Source organism: Melanerpes formicivorus, unplaced genomic scaffold (assembly GCF_026170545.1).
Source record: "Melanerpes formicivorus ecotype bairdi unplaced genomic scaffold, bMelFor1.0.p_v2 SCAF_53, whole genome shotgun sequence".
NCBI lineage: Eukaryota > Metazoa > Chordata > Aves > Piciformes > Picidae > Melanerpes > Melanerpes formicivorus.
The window spans coordinates 340537-363801 of NW_027142405.1; the positions used below are offsets into that span (position 1 = coordinate 340537).

The 23265-nt window shown below is 43.3% G+C and overlaps 1 protein-coding gene across 6 annotated transcripts in view; it reads left to right on the forward strand.

The window, feature by feature from the left end:
* PHACTR1 (phosphatase and actin regulator 1) overlaps positions 1-23265 on the forward strand; it is a 356496-nt gene that overhangs the window by 169853 nt on the left and 163378 nt on the right. Inside the window, exon 1 of one of the 6 annotated variants that reach the window (XM_068160786.1) lies at positions 17442-17473. The exons of 2 other annotated variants lie outside the window; for them this stretch is intronic. Coding sequence is in view for 1 of the 4 variants with exons in the window: in XM_068160785.1 (XP_068016886.1) it covers positions 18204-18255 (52 nt within the window). In the remaining 3 variants the exon portion in view is untranslated. Of the gene's footprint in view, positions 1-17441; positions 17474-17899; positions 18005-18152; positions 18256-18579; positions 18664-23265 lie in introns of those variants that run through there. 3 more of the 6 variants (XM_068160788.1, XM_068160785.1, XM_068160787.1) reach the window with 3 other exon arrangements.

The window sequence follows — 23265 nt, forward strand, 5'->3', positions numbered from 1 at the left end:
AGGTTTTGAAAGTCTCCAGAGGAGGAGACTCCACACCTTTCTGGGCAGCCTGTTCCTGTGCCTTGTCACCCTACAAGTAAAGAAGATTTTCCCCGTGTTCAGGTGAAACTTCCTTGTGTTCCAGTTTGTGCCCATAGCTCCTTGTCTTGTCACATGGCACCACTGAAGAGTCTTTCCCTATCTTCTTGACCGCTGCCTTTTAGATACTGATAAGCATTGATAAGATCCTCTCTCAGTCTTCTCTTTGCAGTTATTCTTTTTTCAGAAGTGAAAGAAATAAAGAAAACAAATACCATGGAAAGCCACCTCTGAGATGCAGCTCCTGCATCTTGGCATGAGAGCCTGTACAGAGGTTGCCACAGCCCATGGATGTTCTGTGTGCAGTTGCTAGCCATTTCCACAAGTCCTGGGGAAGCTGGGAGCTCCTGGGGAGCCGTCAGCTCCTGCATCTTCTGCTTCTCACAGACATTGTCTGCATGACACACCATGTTAGCACCATTCTGGATAACATTCAATGCTCCATGCATCCCTGTGCAGCAATGCATTGCTCTCTTTTAAAGCAAAGATGGGACCTAGGCCTTGGAGCCTTGGAGCAGGAGCAACTTCTTGCAAAGACGTAGGGAGAGTCTAAGTGAATGTGTCCACAAGGACTGACCAGATCCACCATAAAAAGCAAGTTGCTCACTTTTTCTGTAGCACAAGCCCTATGAGGAGAGGCTGGGGGAGCTGGGATTGCTTAGCCTGGAGAAGAGGAGGCTCAGGGGAGACCTCATTGCTCTCTACAAATACCTGAAAGGTGGTTGTAGCCAGGAAGGGGTTGGTCTCCTCTCTCTAGCAACTAGCACCAGAACAAGAGGACACAGTCTCAAGCTGTGCCAGGGGAGGTTTAGGCTGGATGTTAGGAAGGAGTTCTCCACAGAAAGTGTGATTGGCCATTGGAATGGGCTGCCCAGGGAGGTGATGGAGTCACCATCACTGGAGGTGTTTAAGAGGAGACTGGATGAGGCACTTGGTGCCATGGTTTAGTTGATTAGACAGTGCTGGGTAATAGGTTGGTCTTTATGATCTTTTCCAACCTGGTTAATTCTATTCTGTTCTATTCTGTTCTACTCTACTCTACTCTACTCCTATTCTATTCTATTCTATTCTATTCTATTCTATTCTATTCTATTCTATTCTATTCTATTCTGCTTCTGGTATCTATCCTCTAGCTCTGTAAATTTGCACAAACCATTTCTGTGTCTGTTATTTAGCCACCAAATAAGTAACTTTTTGTCTCTCCATAACAGGACAAGGACTCCTTTGGAGTCTTTACTGTGATGACTCCCCCTCATGTATTCTGAGGCTTCTAGGACACATTGTGTTACAATTATAAATAGTCATACCTTCTTCAGGGGTTCTGCATTTGTTTATGCAAATTAGCTGCACTTTAGGTATTGGTGTGTCTTGAGAGATTTTGCCATTTCCGTGATGCCCTAATAATCACCTCTGTAATGGGCTGATGCTAATTATGGGCTGAATTCAGCTGTCCTTGCTAGAACTGAGCAGTTTGTTTTCCTCACTGTGCATGCATTAAACAGTACTAATGTCTAAAGCATAACATATAGGAGGCCTTGTTTACACAATATAGAGTTCAAGGAATTCAAACATTTCATTTGAATTGAATTTCCCATAATGTGGTCTCAAGTTCACTTGCCTCATACTGAGCAATGCAAAAGACATACAGCAGTATTTGCATCCAGCTTGACATGGCAGGGGAGTTTAATTCTGCATTAATCTGGGCATTAACTTTATAGTAGTTATTCCCTAGCTTTATGGGGGAAGGCAAAGCTACTGGAGAGTTGACACAGATTTGGTAGGATGTTCTTCCTATAAGACAAGGCCAAAGAGGAGATATATCAAACAGAAATTAGTCTGGAATATCTGTTTTGGGGAAGTCCTCAAAGTACTGTGATAAAGGATCACGCTTTTTGAGGAAGGAAGTATGCCCTGCATGTTAGTTTGCTTTTCAGGGTGAGTGAACTCATGATACAGCCTCAGAGCCATTGATGTTCTCAAACCTTGAAGATGAGAACACAGTGGCAGACTGGGCCAGTTTGTCACAGGAGAAATATTCTTTTGTTCTGTTTTTGACATGAGAAGAGGGGGGCAGCAAGGATTGCTACTGTAATATCTTATGGTCAGAATGTTGAGAGAAGGATTTTTCCAAGATGGTGTGTCCTTCAAAGATGTCCAGTTTGACTGAGCTGAATGCATCTTAAAAACAAAATCTGATGAATACTTATTTAAATAATTTTTACCAGCTTAGTGAGTTGGAAGTACTCCTCCCATTTCCCTTTCAGTTCTGATATCAATTTCTCCTTCTAAACAGCCTAAGAAGCAATGACAATCTCTTTCCTTAGCCTAGATTTGACTCTTACCTTAAAATACTGTGTTTGTTTCAATCTAGCTCTGAGAAGAAACAAGCAGAGGAAGGTGTGAATACATTCTAAAACTTTCTGACCATATACCAACATTTAAATTCTATATCTAGATCAAAATTTAGTGCAAGTGGCCAGAAATGCTCTGCTCTGGAATTACCTTGAGTAGAATGAGAGAAAGGGAAAAGAAAAAAAAAAAGGGGGGGAAAAAAGACAAAAATAAGAGAGAATTAAAGAGAAATTTAATTGTTACTGAGGGAAGTACTGCATGAGATGGTTTTGCAAAATGGCATTGATCAGGACTGTGATTAAATGGCATCTTAAAGAAATGAAGAGAAGCTCAGCATAGATTTAGTTTTTAAAGAAAGCTGGATTTAGAGTGCTCCAGATGTTTTGCTTAGAATAAGCTTCATTGACCTGGAATCTGAAAGTGGGCCAGTGTACTCACTGGAGCATTGTTAATACCTCTGGTTGGGTTTGCTTCAAAACCTTTGGTTTGAATTTCAATGTGCTTCATTTTGTGAGCACTGTGAGCACAGAGATCTACAGAGAATGTTTAATCTATAGAGATTAGAATTTATGAAGATACACCAAGCATCTAAGCACAAAGCTTTGCATTGTGACCTTCCCCTGTTCTGGTTTTAACTGAGCCGCCCCAAGTGTGTAGTTCCATTGTTTCCTGAAAGCCTGTTTTTGCAAGGCTTGCATTTATTTTTATTAAAACAACTGTGTTTAAAGAATGCTTTCACATTTTTGAAAGATCTTTTTGTTATCTGAAGTGTCATCCAGGCACCTTTTTTAGCCAAAGATATCATAGAATAGAATCACAGCATTGTCCAGCCTGGAAGGGACCTCCAAAGGTCATTCCTGCAGTCAGCAGGGACATCCTCAACTAGATCAGGCTGCCCAGGGCCTCATCAAGCCTAACCTTGAATATCTCCAGGGAAGGGGCCTCAACCACCTCCCTGGGCAACTTGTTTCACTGTTCCACGACCCTCATAGTAAAGAAGTTCTTTCTGATATCCAGTCTAAGTCTGCCTTTCTGCAGTTTGAAGCCATTGCCCCTTGTCCTGTCACTGCAGACCTTTGCAAACAGCCTCTCTCCATCGGAAGATGCTGCCTGAAGCAATTCCATAAAATATGAAATAACCTCTGTAATCAGGATTAAAATTACAGCTACATGATATTTTGTTTGTGTTCAGCTTGTGTGCTTTTTTTTCCTTCCTGTTGTCTCAACTAGTAGACAATTGGAAGTTACTCATTTGCACAGTGTTGGCAAACGGGTTTAGACCCTTAGGACTAAAAGGTACTGATATTATGGTGCCTCTCATCTCAAACAGTGCTGTGCTTCTTGTCAACAGAGGTAAACAAGTCAGGCTTGCAGCACCTCCTGTGCCTACTGATGTATGGAACAACCACCCTAAACATTACAAGTATCTACTGTGCACAGCAAAGTGTGTTTTCTGAGTTGCTTCTGTGAAGCAGCTGAACTCTGTGTTTTATATCTCAATAACCACACTCAATTTCAAAACCTATGAATAAAAAACAGAGGTCATGGGCATTGCCCTTCACACCTCAGGATCCTCAGGACCATGAGTTTTCATTGCTATTTTCCCCAAAGCCAGCATTCTCTTGGTAATTGTCCTGGGATGATAGGTCACCTTGTCAAGCCCAGCATCACCAGCTCTGGCTCTTGTTTAAATTATTTTATTCTCCAAGGCTCAGCATCATTTCCTGGATTTCTCTTCTCCTCCAGTTTTTATATATATATATATAAATAAATAAATGGATGCCTCATAATTGTGAGTTGCTGAAGATTTCTGTTAAGGAGCTGAACTACAAGTGGTGGCTTGCAAATACCAGTGCTTCTCTGACAGCAACCCGGCAGAAGTGGCAGCTGTCCATTGCATGAAGATAATGTTGCTTATGGCTCTTGCCAGAAACTGACGCCATTCCTTGCTACTAACTAACACGCTGATCTCTTTCTTACTGGAGGGATTTAGGAGAGCAGAAGCAGACTCTCAAAATATACTGATGAACATGGTGGCTAGTAAAGGGCACCTTATGTTCTTTGCTTCTTTATATAGGCTGCAGTTTTGCCCAACAGGCGCTGTGCAATTTCTAAATGCCCAGGCAGGAAGAGCATAGATTCAAATAAAGCTCTGGCACATGCTTTCTAAAAGGCAGCAGACAAGCTATGCTGTGCTTTGCTGTGTCATCTGTAATTTACTTTTACAGTTGTATCTAGTTGAATCTTAACCTTTTTAAGGCTGGACTGTTTGAACAGTACCTTGTATAAGGCACCTCCTCATGCAAGTTGAGGTGCTTATTACAGATAATTACTTATGAATAAGCCTTTGTCCCAGAGAGCTTACAAGAGTCCAAGCTCATTCCACACAGCCTGGTGAAATAAATCAGAAGGCATTCATGTTCAGTTGATACTGACTTGACCTGAATTCAACCTGTCCGATATAAAGATGAAAATCCTTCTATATCATTATAAAACCCCTTCAACCATTCATCATCTCTAATTGCAAGCTTCATTATCCCCTAGCGAAGCAGCAAGCCAACTATTCATAATAGCTTTATAATAAGCTGCTTCCTTCTCTACAATCCATACTCTTTGTTTTCACACCTTCTTTGCTTTTAAGTCCTGCTTCAGTCAAAAGAACAAGAAAAAGAGCAAAGCAAACACTTGTTCCTCATTACTGGCCCCTGTACTTCCACTTAGAGGCCAGACTGCCCTCACAGAATTCTCATATCTTGTGTGCTAGTGCCTTACATTGTCAGGGGCTGGAAGCCTTTCCATTTTCCCCTCTGTGTTTCTGTGCAGACATCAACAGAGTAGAGCCTCAGGCAACCACTTGTTGTGTGATCCTTGTTGTGTTTCCCAGGATATTTGTCTTCTGGCAACCAGAAGGTGGAGGTGACATTTCTTCAGATGGAGGTGGATATGAAGTTACGGAGGAACCTCTATCAGGAAAGGTTACAAGGCATCATTGCAAAGTGTGCATAGTTCAGGATTTCTCAGAGCAGCTAGAAAAACAGTCAAATACAGCCAGACAAAAAAAAAAAAGCAGAACCTTGATGGGAAAAGCTTATTTGCAACTTACAGTGCATGAGATCTCTCAACAAAAGAAGCCACAGGTCCCACGAGGAAGAAAGCCAAAAGGCTTCCCTGGAGAAAACTGAAAAGCTGTGTATATTCCCATGAGCACAACTCACTACCTCCTTACCAAAGGGCTGTAGCATGGTCATCCCACTCAAATATCTCCTCTGCATGGTTGAAAGCTGCTACCACAACAGGCAAACTTGGTCACTTTGCAGTTGCAGAGTGCAAAAATGTACATGCACTCCCCTGTGAGCTAGGCTTTGGTCCTAGACTGCCTTTGGCTGTTGGTGCAGAGGTGTACAAGTCAGAGAACAGTATTATTGATTTGAAATCATAGAATAATTTAGGTTGGATGGGACCTCCAGAGGTTAAGCAGGTCTAGTTAAATCAGATTGCTTGGGCATTCATCCATTCCAGCCTTGAAAACCAGCAGAGGTGGAGAATTGACAGCCTCTCTGTTCACCTCAGTCTTATACTTGGTTGTAAGTAATTAGTAGTCTTACCCTTAAGCATTAATTTGTTGTGGGGAGTGGAAAATATCTTTTTATGGAGAAGAGTCTACTTCATTACAAGCATCAGTACAAGTAGTGTCCCTCAAGAGTCTGTACTGGGAACAGTGCTATTCAATATCTTCATCAATGATATAGACAGCAAAACTGAGTGCACCCTCAGCAAATTTGCACATGATACCAGGCCAGGTGGTGCAATTGGTAAGACTGAAGGACAGGATGCCAGCCAAAGGGACCTGGAGGGCCTGGAATGGTGAGCTGAGGTTCAGTGAGTCGAAGTGCAAGGTCCTGCGCTTAGGTCAGGGCAATCCTCAATATTAATGCAGGCAGGGGGATGAGACTGAGATCAGCTGTGCAGAAAAGGGCTTGGGGGTATTGGTGGAGGAGAAGCTGATCATAGGCCAACAATGCACACTTACAACTCAAAATGCCAATTGCATCCTAGGCTGCATCAAAAGAAACACAGCCAGCAGATCCAGAGGGGTGATTCTGCCCCTCTGCTTGGCCATGTGACACCTGACTTGGAGTACTGTGTCCATCTATGGGACTCCCAACATAAGAGAGGCATAGACCTTGTGGAGCAGGGCTGGAAGAGTGCCATAATGATGTTCAGAGGGCTGGAGCACCTTTCCTGTGAAGACAGGCTGAAAGAATTGGGTGTGTTCAGCCTGGAGAAGAGAGTGCTTCTGGGAAATCTCATCACTGCATTTCAGTATCTGAAGGAGACCTGCAGGAAGGCAGGAGAAGGAAAGAGCTTGTAGAGATCAGTCAAGGGGCAATGGTTTTAAACTGAAGCAGGGTAAATTTATGTTAGGCATAAGGAGGAAGATCTTTACAATGAGAGTGGTAAAATATTGGAGACATTCAGGACCAGACTTGATGTAGCCCTGGACAGCCTGATCTTGTTGGAGGTATCCCTGTTCACTGCAGGGGAGTTGGACAAGGTGACCTTTGAGGGTCCCTTCCTACCCCACTTTGAATCTGTGAATCACAAGAGACTGCAGATTGCGTTGTCTTGTGAATCTTATCAGCTTGGTCTTTAATACTGCTTATGAACAATAAGTTCTTAGTTGTTCATGGTGACGTACAGAATGTGGTTGTATTTGGCCTCTTAGTATAGATTTTGTTGTTAGATTTCCAGTCATAACCCATCAAGTGATTGAAAGCTTCCATGTACTATCAGCCTTATGACACACGTAGAGCCTTACCAAAGTCCTGAAGCATCAAAAATCTTGAAGCTGGTATGCTTTAAGCTCAGGGGATTACTGCACTAGGGAAAACATGAAGAAGATCATTAGGACAAAAAAAAGTCTGTTAAAATGTCAGAATTCATTGTAGACTGCAGTCCTGAGCTCTGCTGGGGCCCCTTGGAATTTCTGTAATATGAAGTAATAAAAGAGATCTGCAGTGGGTTCTACCACTATGCTGCATACTGTGCTGCAGACTTTCTACTTCAGCCTTCAATCACACATTCTTCTCTGGTGTAAACCTTTGGTGAAAGCTAAATCTTGTGTTCTGTGCTCGCGTTGTCCCCTGGAGATTTAGGTTTTGGCAGCTGAGTGTTATGGATATCATGCAGGTGGAGCAGTTGGATCTGTGCAACCTAATCTAGGCAAAGCTATGTTAGCACGGAGGTTGGACTTGATCTCTGGAGGTCCCTTCCATCCCCCACCATTCTGTGATCTGTAAAACAAATAACAGATTTGAAGAGTAAGTTCTCATTTCTTAGGAATAATTTATACACATGGTGGCTAAGATTTCAAAGAGCAGTTATTAGAGTGGACTGTTTTAAACCAGGAGTAGTATGGTTTGTGTATTATGATAATGCATAATTGAGAAAGGTGAAATAGATTTTTAGCTGTTAATATTGTCTTCAGCTTTTTTAAAGGCCCTAAAAAAATCACCAAAATCAAGTCTGGATCTTGAGGCTTTATGATTATCCAATTGGCAGATGTAAAAGAGCTCAACAAATTTCACATTAAAATATGTTCCAGGGTTTCAGCAAAAACTGATGATACAGCTGTTTCCTCAGATCCTTCAGTACACTGCAGCTTCTTTCATTGACTGCTATTTATGGTTTTACAGAGGCAAACAATGCTTAATATGGCTTTTTGTCAACAAGATCTGTTGATGGCACGTGTATTGTCTGGTGGTGCTGTAGAAACTAGCCTGGTTATGTTCAGCTCTGGGGATGGTAGGGAAATGGTGACGTGGGACTGCTGCAAAGTCAAACTTTGCCCACTGTGCTTTGTGCTTCATCCCAGTCCACAGTGAAAATACAAGCAGAGAGTAAGAGATAGGAGTCTGATGGTGAAAAATGAGTGGGCTGCAGTAAAGATAACAGGAGGTAAAAGGAGGAGAGCAAGAATCCTTTTGTGCTGCTTTTCTTTGGAGAAAGTGAGAAGGTCCTCATGCAGATTTCTGTGCTGTTCAGAGAAGCCTGTGTTTATGCTGAAGGAGGAAGAGACTGAAAAAGATGCTCATTATGTTGTCAGAAGCTTCTTCCTTCATTTCAGTACTGCAAGCTGCTGGGAGATATGTATAGAAACTGCATGCTATTCCTAGGGATTTGGTTGCCTTTTTTTTCTAATGTGAGGAAAATGCAAGGGCTTATTGAAGTGAGGAGACTGACAATGTGTGCTGCTGTCAGGCCCAGTGGAGGCAGAGGCTTATGAAAACTTCCAACAGCTTTGCCAGTGTACGTACCTTAATCATCCTTTGCAGGTGCCATCGTACTCTTTGGTTCCTTCGCTGCTTGTGTGATATTACAAAGTACTTTTCACTGGTGAGGAAGCCTCTGAAGGTTGGGAGGGTCATTTCAAAGGCACGCCAAAAGTTTAAATGACTAGTCACAGCCTTCCTAATCTTCTCTCTTTTCCTTCTCAATTCCTTTATCTTTCTTCCAAATGAACATTACTTCCCTTCAGCCCATGTTCCCTCCTGAATCGCTGCCTGTCTGCATACTCATTTATACCTCTGTTAGACTTCATGAACATTTCACTTGCTCCTTCAGCTCAGTCTCCCATCCTCTGCCTGAGCTTGGTCAGGGCTATATATTACTAGACTCACTGTCTGACTTTCCCTACATATCCATCTTCCAAAGCTTTTGCATTTTATGACTTTCTCAGATTGCCTCAAGCACTGTGGTGCTGGAAACTGCAGGAACCATAGCAAGCTTTAAACTAAAATGAAAATTTGTTAGTTTTGAGTGGCTGACCCAGTGGCCCACATGAGACACAAGAAGTCCCAGGCCATCAGCCTGGGAAGCCTAAGTGGGAGCATAACACAACGTTACTGCAAATTAACTCCTTGGGGCTAAGTCTGCAAAACTTAATCTTCCTCATTTACCTCTTCTTTATTGTGTGAAACTGTTCCCTAAATGAGTGTGCTTTGTGCACAGTCATATCCTTGACCTTCAAATAAACTGTTCCAAACTACAAGCAACAAAATTAATATGAGTCATTTATAAAGGCAAAAAATCCAGTCATCTCTATTATGTGCTGATTGTAACCTTGTCCACTGTAGGCTGGTGATCTCAGCCAGTAAAGAGTTTCTGAGATAATAGCTACCTAGTTAATTGCTTTGAAATAAATCTTTTGGCCTGTCTAGCAATTCCAAGCCATGCTCTTACTTATTTAGGATGTATTACTTTGCCAAAAATTCCTGCAGTTTGGTCCTTCTCCATAGTTTCGTCCTGAGAAGCAAAAATAAAAGTAAGGATTATCAGCAGGGAATGTTAATCTCTGTATATTCTTAGGGAAGCCATGCTACTTGGTATCATCAGGAATTAATTTGATTAGTCATGTAGACAGAAGTGCGAGGGCAATTTGTGCTGAGAGCAATGCTTGTGCAAGCTGATTGACTTTATTGCAATTGCCTCTGATGGAAAGTTCAGTTTGACCTATTTTCTTAAATTTTCTTTAAAGCCAGATGACTCAGACCTTTATGGAGCCAGGGCAGGCAGAGCACTGTCTGGCTCAGTCCTTGAGTGCCTGTGACATAGAATGGAAAGTCTTAGATCGCTGGGATTTCTTGATATTCATGTCTGTGCCATACACTGTAAAAGGGATGTCCCAAAGTTTCAGGATATCCCAAGTGGCAGACTTATAAAGATGGAGGTTTTCTGGGGTGTCTCAAAATGATCACCCAAGGTTTTCAGGCACTAGTAATTACAAGTACTTTTTTTCTCAGCAGTGTTTCTTGTATTCCTATCTTGAGACAGCTGCAATTCTTCAGAAAATGGAGAGAAAACCCTAGTGGCATCCTGAAAGGGCATGAGTATGACCTGCTTTACTGAGCTTTCTTTGCATTCCAGAGTCTCCAGAAAAGGCTTTTCCAAGTATTCAGGTTGTGTCATGGAAAACTTGATCAGTTCCACAGTTTCACATTGTTCCATTGCATGTCGTGGATTTGAGGCTTCTGCTGTATTATTTTCCATGTTACTGTAAGACACAAATTTGATTTTGTTCACAATGAAGTTCTTGTTATGAAACAAATCATAGTGCACATCTGGAATTCTCCTATTTCCTTCTTTGCTTTGCTTTTCAAACATGTAGTTTTACTTGGAGCCAAGAAAACATAATGTCTAGTTTCTGTATCACAGAATCACAGGATGGTGGAGGTTGGAAGTGACGTCTAGAGATCCCCTAGTCCAACTCCCCTGCTAAAGCAGGAGTTACCCAGAGCAGGCTGTCAACTATCACAATGTCTGGGCAAGTTTTAAATGTCTCCAGAGAAGGAGACTCCATAGCCTCTCTGGGCAGCCTATTCCAGTGCTCTGTCACCTTCAAATGAAAAAAAAAGGTTTTCCTCAGGTTCAGATGGAACTTCCGGGGTTTCTGTTAGTGCCTGTTGCCCCTTGTCCTGTCGCTGGGCACTACTTAAAAGCATCTGGCCCCATCCACTTGACACTCTCCCTTTAGACACCAATAAGCACTGATGAGATCCCCTCTCAGTCTTCTCATCTTCAAGCTAAAGAATCCCAGGTCTCTTAGCCTGTACTTATAAGAGATGCTCCAGTCTCTTCATCATCATTGCAGCCCTTCATTGGACTCGCTTCAGTAATCCATCCAGTATTCACAGGACATGGTAAAAAACTAAACATGATGTATGAGCAGTTCTTCTTATTTACCACTCAGAGGTGACCAGTGCTTCATTTCATTTACTTTTAAAGGCTTACACTTTTCCTGGACTTTTTCCCTCCTTTTTCATGGCTAGGAGCATTTCCAACAACAATAAGTCATCTTCAGTTTTCCCCCCAGGGGCTTGCTAGACACACAGACACACGCTGCCTTCTCCCCTCACTGAGCTTTTTTTAGCATGCTGTGGGAGAACATAACCTTGTGAGGAATTACAGATGCAGCCAGGTACCTGAGTGTGGTTTTGGTTTTGTAGGATTCTTAAAGTTATTTTTCTGCATCTATATATAAGACAGCTCTGGTTTTGATGGGAGGAAAGCAGAAGGTGCTGAGCTATTTATTTGTGAGCAGAAGGAAAAAGGTATCTGAGGAGGAGTGGTGGTGAAAATTCAGCAATGTGTTGGACTTTATTCTCTCAGCGCCAGGAGGGAGCAACTGGTGAGGAAGTTGATGCATGTTGAGTCTTCAAGCCACAACTGCTAGTATGTTTTGGTGCCTGATAAGGTGTTTAGCCATATGAATTGCTGAATTGTCCAGGCAGAACTAAACTCAACTTCCTCCCTGGCTTCAGTCTCATAAGTGCAATGAGGTTTTTGGAACTAATTATCATCAAGATTGCAGATGTATCTAAACAGAGGGTGCAGGAGTGCTACTAGGTCCCAGTTCATGCCTCTGCTTTAGCCTTTGTCTGTCATCAAGGTAAAGTGGTGTAGGCTTCCTTTCCTCTGGAGAGCCAGTTATGCAGGATCTGCAATGTGCTCTAAACAGATAACTGCAACCCTAGGGCAGGTCACATCTAAATTAGATCAAAAAACTCAGGGTAGACTTCCTAAGATGGCAGCTATTGACGTTGTTAGGACTATAGTGACTAGTGTCTCTGGCACTAGAACTTGCAGTGACTTTGTTAGAGCTAGAACTTCACCTGTAATTTCAACATAAAGATTGTCTCTTCTTTGAGTGTCATCTAATGCTTATGGTTGCTTGCTCAGCTGTTTGACAAATCCAAACTCCATACTGTTAGTGTTTACCCTCAGTTCCATCATGCTTTCATGCATTAATTACATGTATATGTTTGGGCATTCAAATGGCAACTCAGCAACTGTCCTTCTAGGTAGGATGGCATCTTCCTTTTTTATCCTTAGAAGTCCTTTACTGTCAGCAGTTCTTCACACTTGCAGTAAACAAGTGTTTCTAAGCTTATGTGGTTTTTGTGTGTAACCTTTTCTGTTCATTTTTATCACACCATATGGAATCACACTGAAATACAGCATGGCCTCTCCTAAATAAGGAGAGAACTCCATCATGGCAAAGCATGTGTGTAAGATATGGAGAGCCCTGCAAGTAGAGCAGGAATGAGCCATTTGATGCTTCAGCAATGTTGCTGAATGTCGGAAGGCTGGGAAAGAGTATTTTTGTTCCTTCTCCTTTCGGTTTGCTTTTGTTTGTGCATCACTCATCACCTGGCTCTCCTGGGCTCCTAACTGCCAGGAGTAGCTGGGATTGTTGCTTAGGAATGTGTTTATAGCTGTAGAACTAAAAAGGTCATATTCTATTTTGGCCTGCAGGAGTCTCAGGCTGATTCTCCCTCCTCCTTGCCCTCCTAGTTTTGCTGATGCGCTGTGCAGTAAGCAGAAATCTGCAGAAATACTGTCAGCCTCGCACCTGGGAGCTCCTGCCATGGACACAAGTCCAGCTGCACTAATTGCCTGGCAAAGAGAAAATAGTTGAGTAACTCCTTTGGCAAATATCAGCTATCCTGAGGTGGCTTTGGGTTTAGCAGGGGGTTAGTGGCTGATTCCTCTGTTGTAGTCAGCGGATCAAATTGCACGTATTTTCCTCTTCCTCTTCTGAGCTGGTTTCAATATGTGTGATAAAACATCAATGTATGCATTCATCAGCAGAGCAGCTGGTAATTAGTTAATTTATCTTTCATGCCTGTTTTATTCTCACTGGCATTGATAGTGCAGTGGGCAGAGGAAATAGGAAGGAAAAGAAAATATTTAGAAAAAATTGCAGAGTGCAGAAGCATCTCTGCAAAAACACTAAATAGGCTCTAAACCAAATGAGTCATGGGGTTTGGTTAGAATGATTAAAATGGTTGAGGAGCGGGGCTGTCTTGTTAGGTTTGTGTTTAGCATTTTCACTTGGACAGTGCACTTTGCTAGCCACAACTTCTTCAGGGAAATGCTGCAGCTCTCAAAGACAGCCTTCATATTGAAGAAATGTGGTTGAGAGGCTTCCACGTGATTTCTGATGTCCACTTACTTGTGCTGGAAGCAGGAGGGAGCCTGTCCTGCCCACACAGAAACCTTCATTTGAGGGGCTTAGGGCAGACTTCAGGGGTGTCCTAAGTGGCATTGGGCATTTGCACAGTGCTTCAGCTTGGACAAAAAAGATTAAATCTTCTTTTTCTCGCAGGTGGGGAAGATGCAGCCCAAAGCTTCCCTGCTTTTGGCTGCTTTGGTTGTTTCAGCATCAGTTTTTGCTTCCACATAGGTTGTGGTGTAGCCAGGTGATCTGTGACAGGGGAAGACATGGTCTGAGGACAAAAATGGAAAGACAGGGTGGAGATTCTGATGCAGATCTGAATCCACCTCTCAACAGTCATCTGCTCAAAAGGCCTGTTGCTTCCATATCTTCTTTATGAACAATGGAAGTGAAACCTTCCTTTATAGTAATGACTGCAAGGAAGGGGAGCTGAAGTTTCGAATGTTTTACCAAGCCTATGGAAGAAGTAAATGTGGGTTGGGAATAGGATGCAAGTTTGTTGACTTGCTGTCAAATAACAAACTTTCTGACAATCCTCTTCATTGATTTTATTGTTCAGTATGCAATAAAATTATGCCAAGGTTACTAGCCACATATTGAGGTAGTGCAAGATTTATTATGCCTTTTTTAAAAAACCCAAAGGCTTACCTTTAAAACCAAGGCAAAGCATGTAATTTTCTGCAGGAATACTGTAGTACATTCATTTTACATTATTTGTCCTGGAACTGATTAGCAATGGCAGCTTTCACCATAATTACACTGATCATAATTAAACATATTTTTGTTTTATGAGCTATAGCAAATTCAGAATCTCTATAAGGCAGCTCTTAGGAATGAAGGCAATTTGCATGTTATAGCAAAGTGCATGTTATAGGAGACATACTAGCAGATGGCTTCAGGGCTTGTTTGCATTCCAAATACATGGCACCTGCAAGCAAAAATGCACTGGGTTTTTTCTCTGTGATAATTTGAGGTTCTTATCCACATGGAAGCAGTGTTACCCACTGGACCAGTTATTTAATTCCCAAATGTCCCCAAACATGTCAGAGCAGCTGGGCTTCTGCAGTCTACTGGGATCTGCTTGCAAAAACTTCTGTCCATTCCTGATGTGTTTAGTGGTTCTTTCATAGTATAGAGTACATGTGAAGCTACAAGGAGTCGCTAAAGAGAGAGCTTTTGATGTGACCTGTAGGAATGGCGGTTGCTCCTCTCCTTCTCTAAAAGTTATTTGAGGTTGGGAGGTAATAACAAATCCATTAAAAATACAGGGGTTTGGATACCAAGTCTATTTTCAGTTCTGAGCTGAATTTCACAGTTTAGAATAAAGAGAGTTGGAAGAGGAGAGATAAACACAGTTAAAACAAAATCCAATGAAACAAAAAAGCTTAAGTTTGGAATGAGCTGACTGTTTGGACTAAGCCTGATGGAACATGTTTTTCCTGTTTTTCCTCTCATTTTGCTATAAATAGTGGATCTCTGGTTTTGAACAGTCTGTGTGAGTGTTCCCTCTGTGTAATATACACACACTTTGAGAGCACCATGAAATAGGATTTCACAGAATTTGTCTGAAAAGTGGAAACATCACTGTTCTTTAGCTAAAGAGCCTAGATACCAAGATGTTGTAAGTAATTTGTCCAAGGTCAGAGGAAGACTGTAAAAGACTGGTGACCTGACCCAGTTTTTCATGCCTTAACTCCTACCCTATTCCTGAACGACAAGACCATTTGCCTCACGAAACCAGCTCTGCTGGTCTTCAGCTCCACTGAATATGTCACTCTAGTTCCCTTTCCTAAAACAGGTAAGGCACAACCCCCCAGTGCTGCCCTGTGACAGTAGATATGGTATTCCAGTTTTGAGTTCACCCTGCATTTCATTAACACTCATTTTTCCCAGATTCAGGGAAGCTGGCATTTGAATGTGCTTCCCTTTCCTGACCCATTTCTGTAATGCAGCAGTGTCAATTACCAGTGACAGACAGCTGTGAACTCTTAAGGAAGTTCAGAAGGTGAATTATAGTCATGTCTTCTGCTTACCTAATTATTTTCTGAATTACAACCAAAGTGGAGGTATTCTCAAAAGCGTGGAATAAGTTAGAGGGAAATCCACAGTGAGTGATCAAGCTGCTGTATGACTGGTGGGGAATCAAACCCTTCTCAGCTTTTGCTTTCCTAATATGTAATGTAGCAAACTGTCTCAGCATCAAGCATTTGAAGGCATGGTTTTTCAGTGCATAAACTTGCATAAGCTTGCAGTGCATAAACTTATCATAAACATGATACATACATTTGGGGAATTCACCTCCTTGTTCCTGAAAAATTCTGCCTTCCCTGTTCTCCTACCACTTAGATGCAATGGGTGAGAATTTCAGATGAGCAACACATGCAAAATGAAGTCCTTTGGGGCAATACTTAACCTGAGGTGACCAACACTATTCAACAGAAACCTGTATACGTAGCTCAGCATGCAGGATGCTTTGTGTGGCTTCCTGAATGACATGATTCTGATGAGAGCATGCTTCAGCTAGTATGTCCGTGAGACCTAGCCTGATTTGTGAAAGCTGGTGAGGAAAGTAAAGCCTCACAATTTTTGCCATATGTGACATCTCAAGGTTTCAAGTCCCGAGAGCGCCAGGTGAGAAGTCAGACTTGCATCAGAATGACACAGAACAAGTAGGTCAGCGGTTTCATTGCATGCATCTCCTGTGTCCGTGTGTGTATGTGTGTGTGTATGTGCACTTGATAAAATGGAAAACCAGGAACCTGAATCCTTAAGTTTTATTCTTTCTTTAGGCAAAAGTCTCACTGACTGTTTTGTGCATAGTTGAAGGGAACTAGGGCTGTTTTGGCCTCCCTCTTGTTGCAGTAAAACATGTGGCAACAATATGTGGAAATGGTAAAGAATTGCAGAATGAGTGGATTTCTTCTAACAGCAAGGCTGGGCTTTTGGCTAAAAATAAGGAGAATGGTGTTATTCTTTGCCATGTTTCGTCTGTCCCAGTTGCACACTCTGCATAGTGCCTGCCAAACTGATAGCTTGCTGAAGATTTAAAGGAGCAATACTCAAATTCCTATAATAGCTGCGAGAATAGCTGAGGTTATCATCTTTTCCTTAAGCTTTTGTCCCCAAAGCCTGAAAGAAGCAAGCATCCTCAACCCTGCTCCCTCTTTCTCTGTGTCACTGGCACTGTCCTGAGCTGCTACATCTGCAGGTTTGGCAGCTTGGGCTGTTTACCATGAAAAGAGATGGCACATTTTGGGGGCATCTGGGCAGCAAGGGATTGACAGAGTGTCTGGCCAGAGATTATCGTTCCCTTCAGGCTAGGGGAGCTTTGGAAGTGCACTACTCAGGCTGCAAGCACCCAGGGATGTTCTCTAGAGCAGCTGCAGTTTGGGCAGGAGGCAAGGGAGACAAAGGAGGAGGTATTCATCTCCTCAGATAAGCATTCAGCTTAATCTGGTCAGCCTCTGTCTGGTCAGCCTTTGCCTGGTCCCACTTGCAGGGGGGCTTGGGCTGAAGTCACCAGGTGGTATCAGCCACTATCAATGGCTGTCCTTGTGAGCTCCTCACAGGCCAGGACAGGTACTTCTGCTGTCTCTTAAAGAAGCAAATGGGGAGCAAATGCAAGAATGAAAAGCTGGAGGGTTGTGCAGGTAGAGAGTTGGTTTTCCTGGGGCACCTACAGCATAGTGGCCCTGTGGCCCCTGAGGCAGAGGTGCGATGAGGGGGTGGAGGGAGAGCCCTCTGTCAGCCTTCTGCAGCCTGTGGTTTGTGTGTAAAATACTAATTACAGTGGGACAGGCAGCCATGCCGCCAGGGCAAAATTGCCAGGCGAAAGAATGGCAGTGGGTCCTGCCCCGGAACCGCGGGGCTGGCAGCGCCAGGGCTGTGCCCTCCATCCCACAGGGCTCCGGTCCGCCTCCCGCGGGTTTGGGCGCTTGCCAGAAAAGGGGAAGGACACGGGAGAAAAGGAAGGGGCGGGAGGGGAAAGCAAAGGGAGGCTCTGCGCTTCGGGGAGATGTGCAGCCGGTAAGGTAGCCACAACTGTACCAGGCTCCTTTTTGCCGTCAAACGTGTCTGGTGCCCGTGGCTGAGGGCGAGGCTCGCGGCAGGGCCGTGCTGAGCGCCCTCCGGCCGAGCCTCAGCGCCTTGGTGAGGAGCAGGGTCGCGGAGGGCAGCAAGGTTCAGGCAGCGCTTCTGCCTGCTCTACCTCCCGCCTCCCCTCTCTCCCTCCCTCCCTCTCCAACCCTTCCCTTCATCCCCGTTGTGTGTGTGTGGCAGCTAAGGACTGAGGCGAGAGGGAGCGGATGGCGGACTGCACGCACGCCAGGCAGCCTGGCATGCTGCTGGCTTTTCCTTCATCTAGCTGCGGGCAGGGCTTCATTTCAGTCATGAGTAGCGAGAAGCCTAAAAAGAAGGCTTTCTATCTAGTGAGGATGAAGCCACTGAAGGAGCACACCACGGCTAATAACAACGTCTCTTTTGTGATACACTGTCACATAGGAAAGGAGATCAAACACATTTGCAGCAACTGCAGTCGCGGGGAGGAAGCCCGTGACGGTGAGTGCCGAGGTGCTGTGGGTGCAGGCGAAGGCAAAGGAGAACGTGTGCTTGCATGGGGGGGAGGTGTGTGCGTACATGTGTGCGCTCCCGTCGGAGCCTGGGATGCTCGGCTTGCCCCTCCACAGATCCCAGGGAAAGAGGAAAGGGAGCGCGGGAGGTATGCGCTGGGCATCGATTCAGCCTGTCGATCAGAGAGATGCCAAGAGGGACAGAGCCCACTCCTTTCCTAAGGAAGCTTTGTGCTAACAGTTAAGGCATCAACTCTTCTTTTTTTTTCTTTTTTTCCCTTCTTTTTTTTTCATTCCTCCTAGTTGCTATAGAAATTTCCATGTGTATCGATTGTGTTTTGTTCCTGTTCCCATGAATTTCAGATCAGGGTTTTTGCCCTGATACATCAACTTTTTCTGTGTCGTGCTGCAGTACTTTGCTTGACTCAACTCAGTATCTGGAAGGATTGGTTTACTTGGAATCTAGCTTGTGTGATTTTCACCATGTTGTCAAATGCATGGGGGAGATTGTATTTTTGTTGGAATTAATATAGTGCTCTTCATCAGACAACTCTTGTTAACCCTTCCCCCTCTCCTTTTGGGACTGAGCAAAATCTCCGGAGGGTATTTTGAGAGTGACGGGGTAATCAATCACAGGTGTTGCTACAGGTAAGTATATGCTTTTTTGTGTTTCTGGAATGCAAATACTTGAAGGCAGCAATAAGAAATTATTTGGATTTTGCCGAAGTCAGCAATTAGGAGAAGCTGAAAACTAAAAGGAGTGTAAAAGCATTCAGGAAAACAGCTTCACAGATGTTACTCCACATTCATGTTCATTTTTGGTTTGCTGTGTGGTTTTACATGTTACTTAGGAGTGAAGGCACTCAACTTAGGGGACTCCCTGTTAACAGATGTGGTGGACAGATCTCATTTTCTGAAGGTCAGGGAAAAGTGTGTTTTTTTTTGTTGATAAGTGTGAACATGAAATTGTTATAATTTCTGAAATGATGTTCTCAGTAGTTGTTGGCACTTCATTTTTAAACTTTCATCCCTGAGGCTGATATCATCATCATTACTATTAATTATCTATAGATGCTTTCACTTGCTCTATCCAAAAGAGCCCAATCTTATTTGGGATACAGTGGTCCTTTGTCAACTACAGGTCTGCAGTTTAATGAACTAACTGTGGTTTTGCTAATGTCTCTTCAGAATTAGCATCCTACTAGTGTGATTATTGTTTCCTTTGGTTTAAAAAGCAGCTAAAACTGATCTGAATTGCTTTCAGTGGAGAGGGAGAAGGCAACCTGAGAAGCCTGGAAACCCACAGGGGGTTAAGCACTCTTTCTGCTTATGCCACTACAGCAGAGGGAAGAATCTGATGAATGCTATGCAAAATGTTGAGTGTTTTCTTTCCTCTTATGTGTGCTGGTGACAGCAAGCCTCACAGATGTAAAATGAAGGACTAAGTGCAGTATCAGCAGGTACTTTACACTATTAGCATGGTTTATTTAGTAAAAGCAAATGAAGCCATTTGTTAAAAATATGTTTTCCTAGATTGAGTGAATTGACCTAAACCTCAGTTGCAACAACATCTTTTGCTCTTGGTTGGGTTTTGGGGTTTTTTTTTTTGGGGGGTTGGTTGTTGTATTTTTTTTTTTCAACCTTGTACTTGAAATCTTAGCACAGTAAGAGAAGAACATTGCTTTTCCTCCCTTTTAAAGCACACATGTATGCACAGGTGCTTAGGAATGTATAACTCCAGTTACTTGTACCTCTTAACAGACTCACAGGTATGTATTTAAGGTCTTTATCTCCTTGTTTATGTTTAATTAGCTTAAAAACATTAGACACTCAGAGGAGAGGGTATGGCTCTTGACAGGAGATAATCTAGTAACCCTAGAGGCAAAGAAAATAGAGAGGCTTCCAGAGCATCTCATCTGTCTTGTTTTCATCCCCTTCTTTTGTAGGGTAGGATTTAATTCCACTTCATGCAAATAACTTTTATGGTCATCATTTATACAGTGTGCAATAATGCTACAGCTTTAATCCTTCCTTTCCCATCAGCTTGCACAGCTATGAATTTCTTTCAGAGAGTACAGAAACTGTAGCCCCAGCTATGCTGGCTGAGCATGCTCACTGACTTGACTCTGACACATTTTTCAGGACTGAAAAATGCCATTTTTCCCTGCTTAATGCCTGTTCTAGACCTTTTGAGGTCTGGAGGGAAAAGGTGATACAAGGAACTGAAATTACAATGTGATGGTAATATCATCAGGAAAGATCAGGTAAAAACCTGTGACCAGCCCAGGTACAGAGAAACTTGTAGGAGTCTCCAGGTGTCTGTACATCCTTACAGCTGTGCAGACTAAAGAGCACTCAGAAAGAGGACCACATAGTACTTGAGGGGACCACCTAGCACATAACTTTCCAGTTACCCTCATATTCAAAACTGTATATGGTTTATACATGTTCTTGAAGGCCTAAAACTGCAAAAAGTACCCAAAAGTACTGTGTAGGTCCTGGCACTTCAGCAAATATTATATTTTTTGAAAATATGCACAAAGATCAGGATTTAGTCTTTATAGCATAGGCAAGCCAGTAGGATACATTGATTTAATCCTGAAATACCTGCCAAATCCAGTTATGAACCTTGGATTCTAGTCATCAATTTGCTCTGCTTTCTCATTTACTGCACTGGCAGACCTGGAGAAGGAAAATTCATGCTGAAACAAAGATAAATCCTTCAAAGACCAATAACTGATCTAGCAGGAATCTCAACTAGGAGAAGAGCAGAAAAGGTAGCTGTGAAACGGTAGAAAAAGTACGGAGACAGATGTTGAGTTGTATGATATCTTGGAAGGGAGGTCATATAATTCAAACAGAAGTCAGTGAAGGAATTTGGACATGCATGGATGCTTAAGTAAGGACAAAGGGAGTTGCTGTGGATGCAGCATTGTGATGAGTTAAAAAATAAGACATGAGAAGATGAAAGAGAAGCAGGAGGTTACAGTATAGAATAGAATAGAACTAACCAGGTTGGAAAAGACCTTCGAGATCACTGAGACTAACCTATCATCCAACACTATCTAATCAACTACACCATGGCACCAAGCACCCCATCAAGTCTCTTCCTAAACACCTCTAGTGATGGTCACTCTACCACCTCCCTGGGCAGCCCATTCCAATGGCCAATCACTCTTTCTGTGAAGAACTTCTTCCTAACATCCAGCCTAAACCTCCCCTGGCACAACCTGAGACTGTGTCCTCTTGTTCTGGTGCTGGCTGCCTGGGAGAAGAGACCAACCTCTGCCTGTCTACATCCTCCCTTCAGGTAGTTGTAGAGAGTAATAAGGTCACCCCTGAGTCTCCTCTTCTCCAGGCTAAGCAACCCCAGTTCCCTCAGTCTTTCCTCATAGGGCTTGTGTTCCAAACCCCTCACCAACTTCATTGCCCTTCTCTGGACTCGTTCCAGCAAGTCAACATCCTTCCTAAACTGAGGGGCCCAGAACTGGACACAGTACTCAAGGTGTGGCCTAACCAGTGCAGTGTACAGGGGCAGAATGACCTCCCTGCTCCTGCTGGCTGCACTGTTCTTGGTGCAGGCCAGGATGCCATTGGCCCTCTTGGCTGCCTGAGCACACTGCTGGTTCATGTTCAGCCTACCATCAACCAGTACTCCCAGGTCCCTCTCTGCCTGGCTGCTCTCCAGCCACTCTGACCCCAGCCTGTAGTACTTCATAAGGTTGTTGTGGCCAATGTAATACAGATGGAAGTGGGAGGTTCTTTAGCTGATGGACTTGAAAGGAATGGATGCATTTAATATTAATTTAGTTGGAAAACAGAAAACAGAGAGAGCAGTTTATAAAGCACCAGTACTGAGAGTTCGGGTGACAGAGTAGCAGAAAGTGGTCTTGGAAATGAAGAAGTAGTGAAACAGTATGTACAAATGGGGTATGTGTTCTCACCCTGTGAAGTCTGAGTGGCCATGGAACATCCAGGACTGGATGCCAGAGAGGCAATCAGAAAGAGTAGCCTGAACCAAGAGGGAGGGTTCAAGTATAGAAAGATTAGAGTCAGCTCCAGGAATAAAAAAGCAATCAGAGCTGACCTCTGAATGCTGTCAAAGGAAGGCTGTGAGAAAGATGCTGGGAGAAGCAGAATGGTAAAGAGCTGCAAAAAAAAAAAAAGCTCAACAAAAAACAGGCAAGAAGTGAGGAGACAACACAAGTGGAAGTATTTTGAAAGTTGAAGAAGCATGAAGGGGAATGAAATTGGGAACATAACATGGGAAAGTAACTGATAAGGTTGTAGAACAGGAGTTGGAACTACAAAAGACAGAGGTGCACTTCTCAATGTGCTGCTTCCAGTGTCCTCTGGGAGGGTTGCAGTGGTGCTGGGTCATGGCAGCTGATATGACTGATGAGCAAGGGAACGGTAGTTAGAGGAATAAATACAGGGAGAAGAGATTTGGCTGGGTTTAAAAGTGTTCATACACTGAAACCTGACTACAGAAGTCTGAGACTGGATCTGGAACATGTGTTAGTGACATCTTTGCTTTAGTGTGGCTAGAATTGTAGAGGTTGCAAAGTAGAAACGAGGCTCAACAGGGCTCTGAGAAACCTGATCTAGTTGTGGATATTCTGTGCTTGCTGCAGAGGAGGTTGGACTAGATGACCTTTAGAGGTCCCTTCCATTTTATGATTCTATGAAATAACCTAACAGATAGAGTGAGTTGGACAATTTTGAGGTTTTTGCAGAGGATCTGAGAAGAAAACTGAAGAGGGAATGAAGAGAACAAGGCTGGTGAGAAGTCTTAAACACAAGTCCTATGAGCAGTGGCTGAGGGAACTGGGGTTGTTCGGCCTGGAGGAAAGGAGGCCGAGGGAACACCTCTTCACTCTCTACAACTACCTGAAAGGAGGTGGGGGCCAGCCTCTTCTCCAAGATAACAAGTTATAGGACAAGAGGAAATGGCATCAAGTTGCACCAGGCAAAGTTTGGCTTGGATATTAGGAAGAATTTCTTTACTGAAAAGGTCACAGGGCACTGGAGCAGGCTGCCTAGGGAGGTAGTAGAGTCACTGTCCCTGGAGGTGTTTAAAAGGCATTTGGGTGAGGTGCTTAGGGATGTCGTCTAACAGTTGTGTACAAGGATGTATTGGACTTGATAATCTTAAGGGCTTTTCCAACCAGGGGGTTCTAGCATTCTATGAAAGCAAAACAGAATCCTAACAGTGCATTGGAAGAGAGGGACTACACAGAGAAAAGCAGC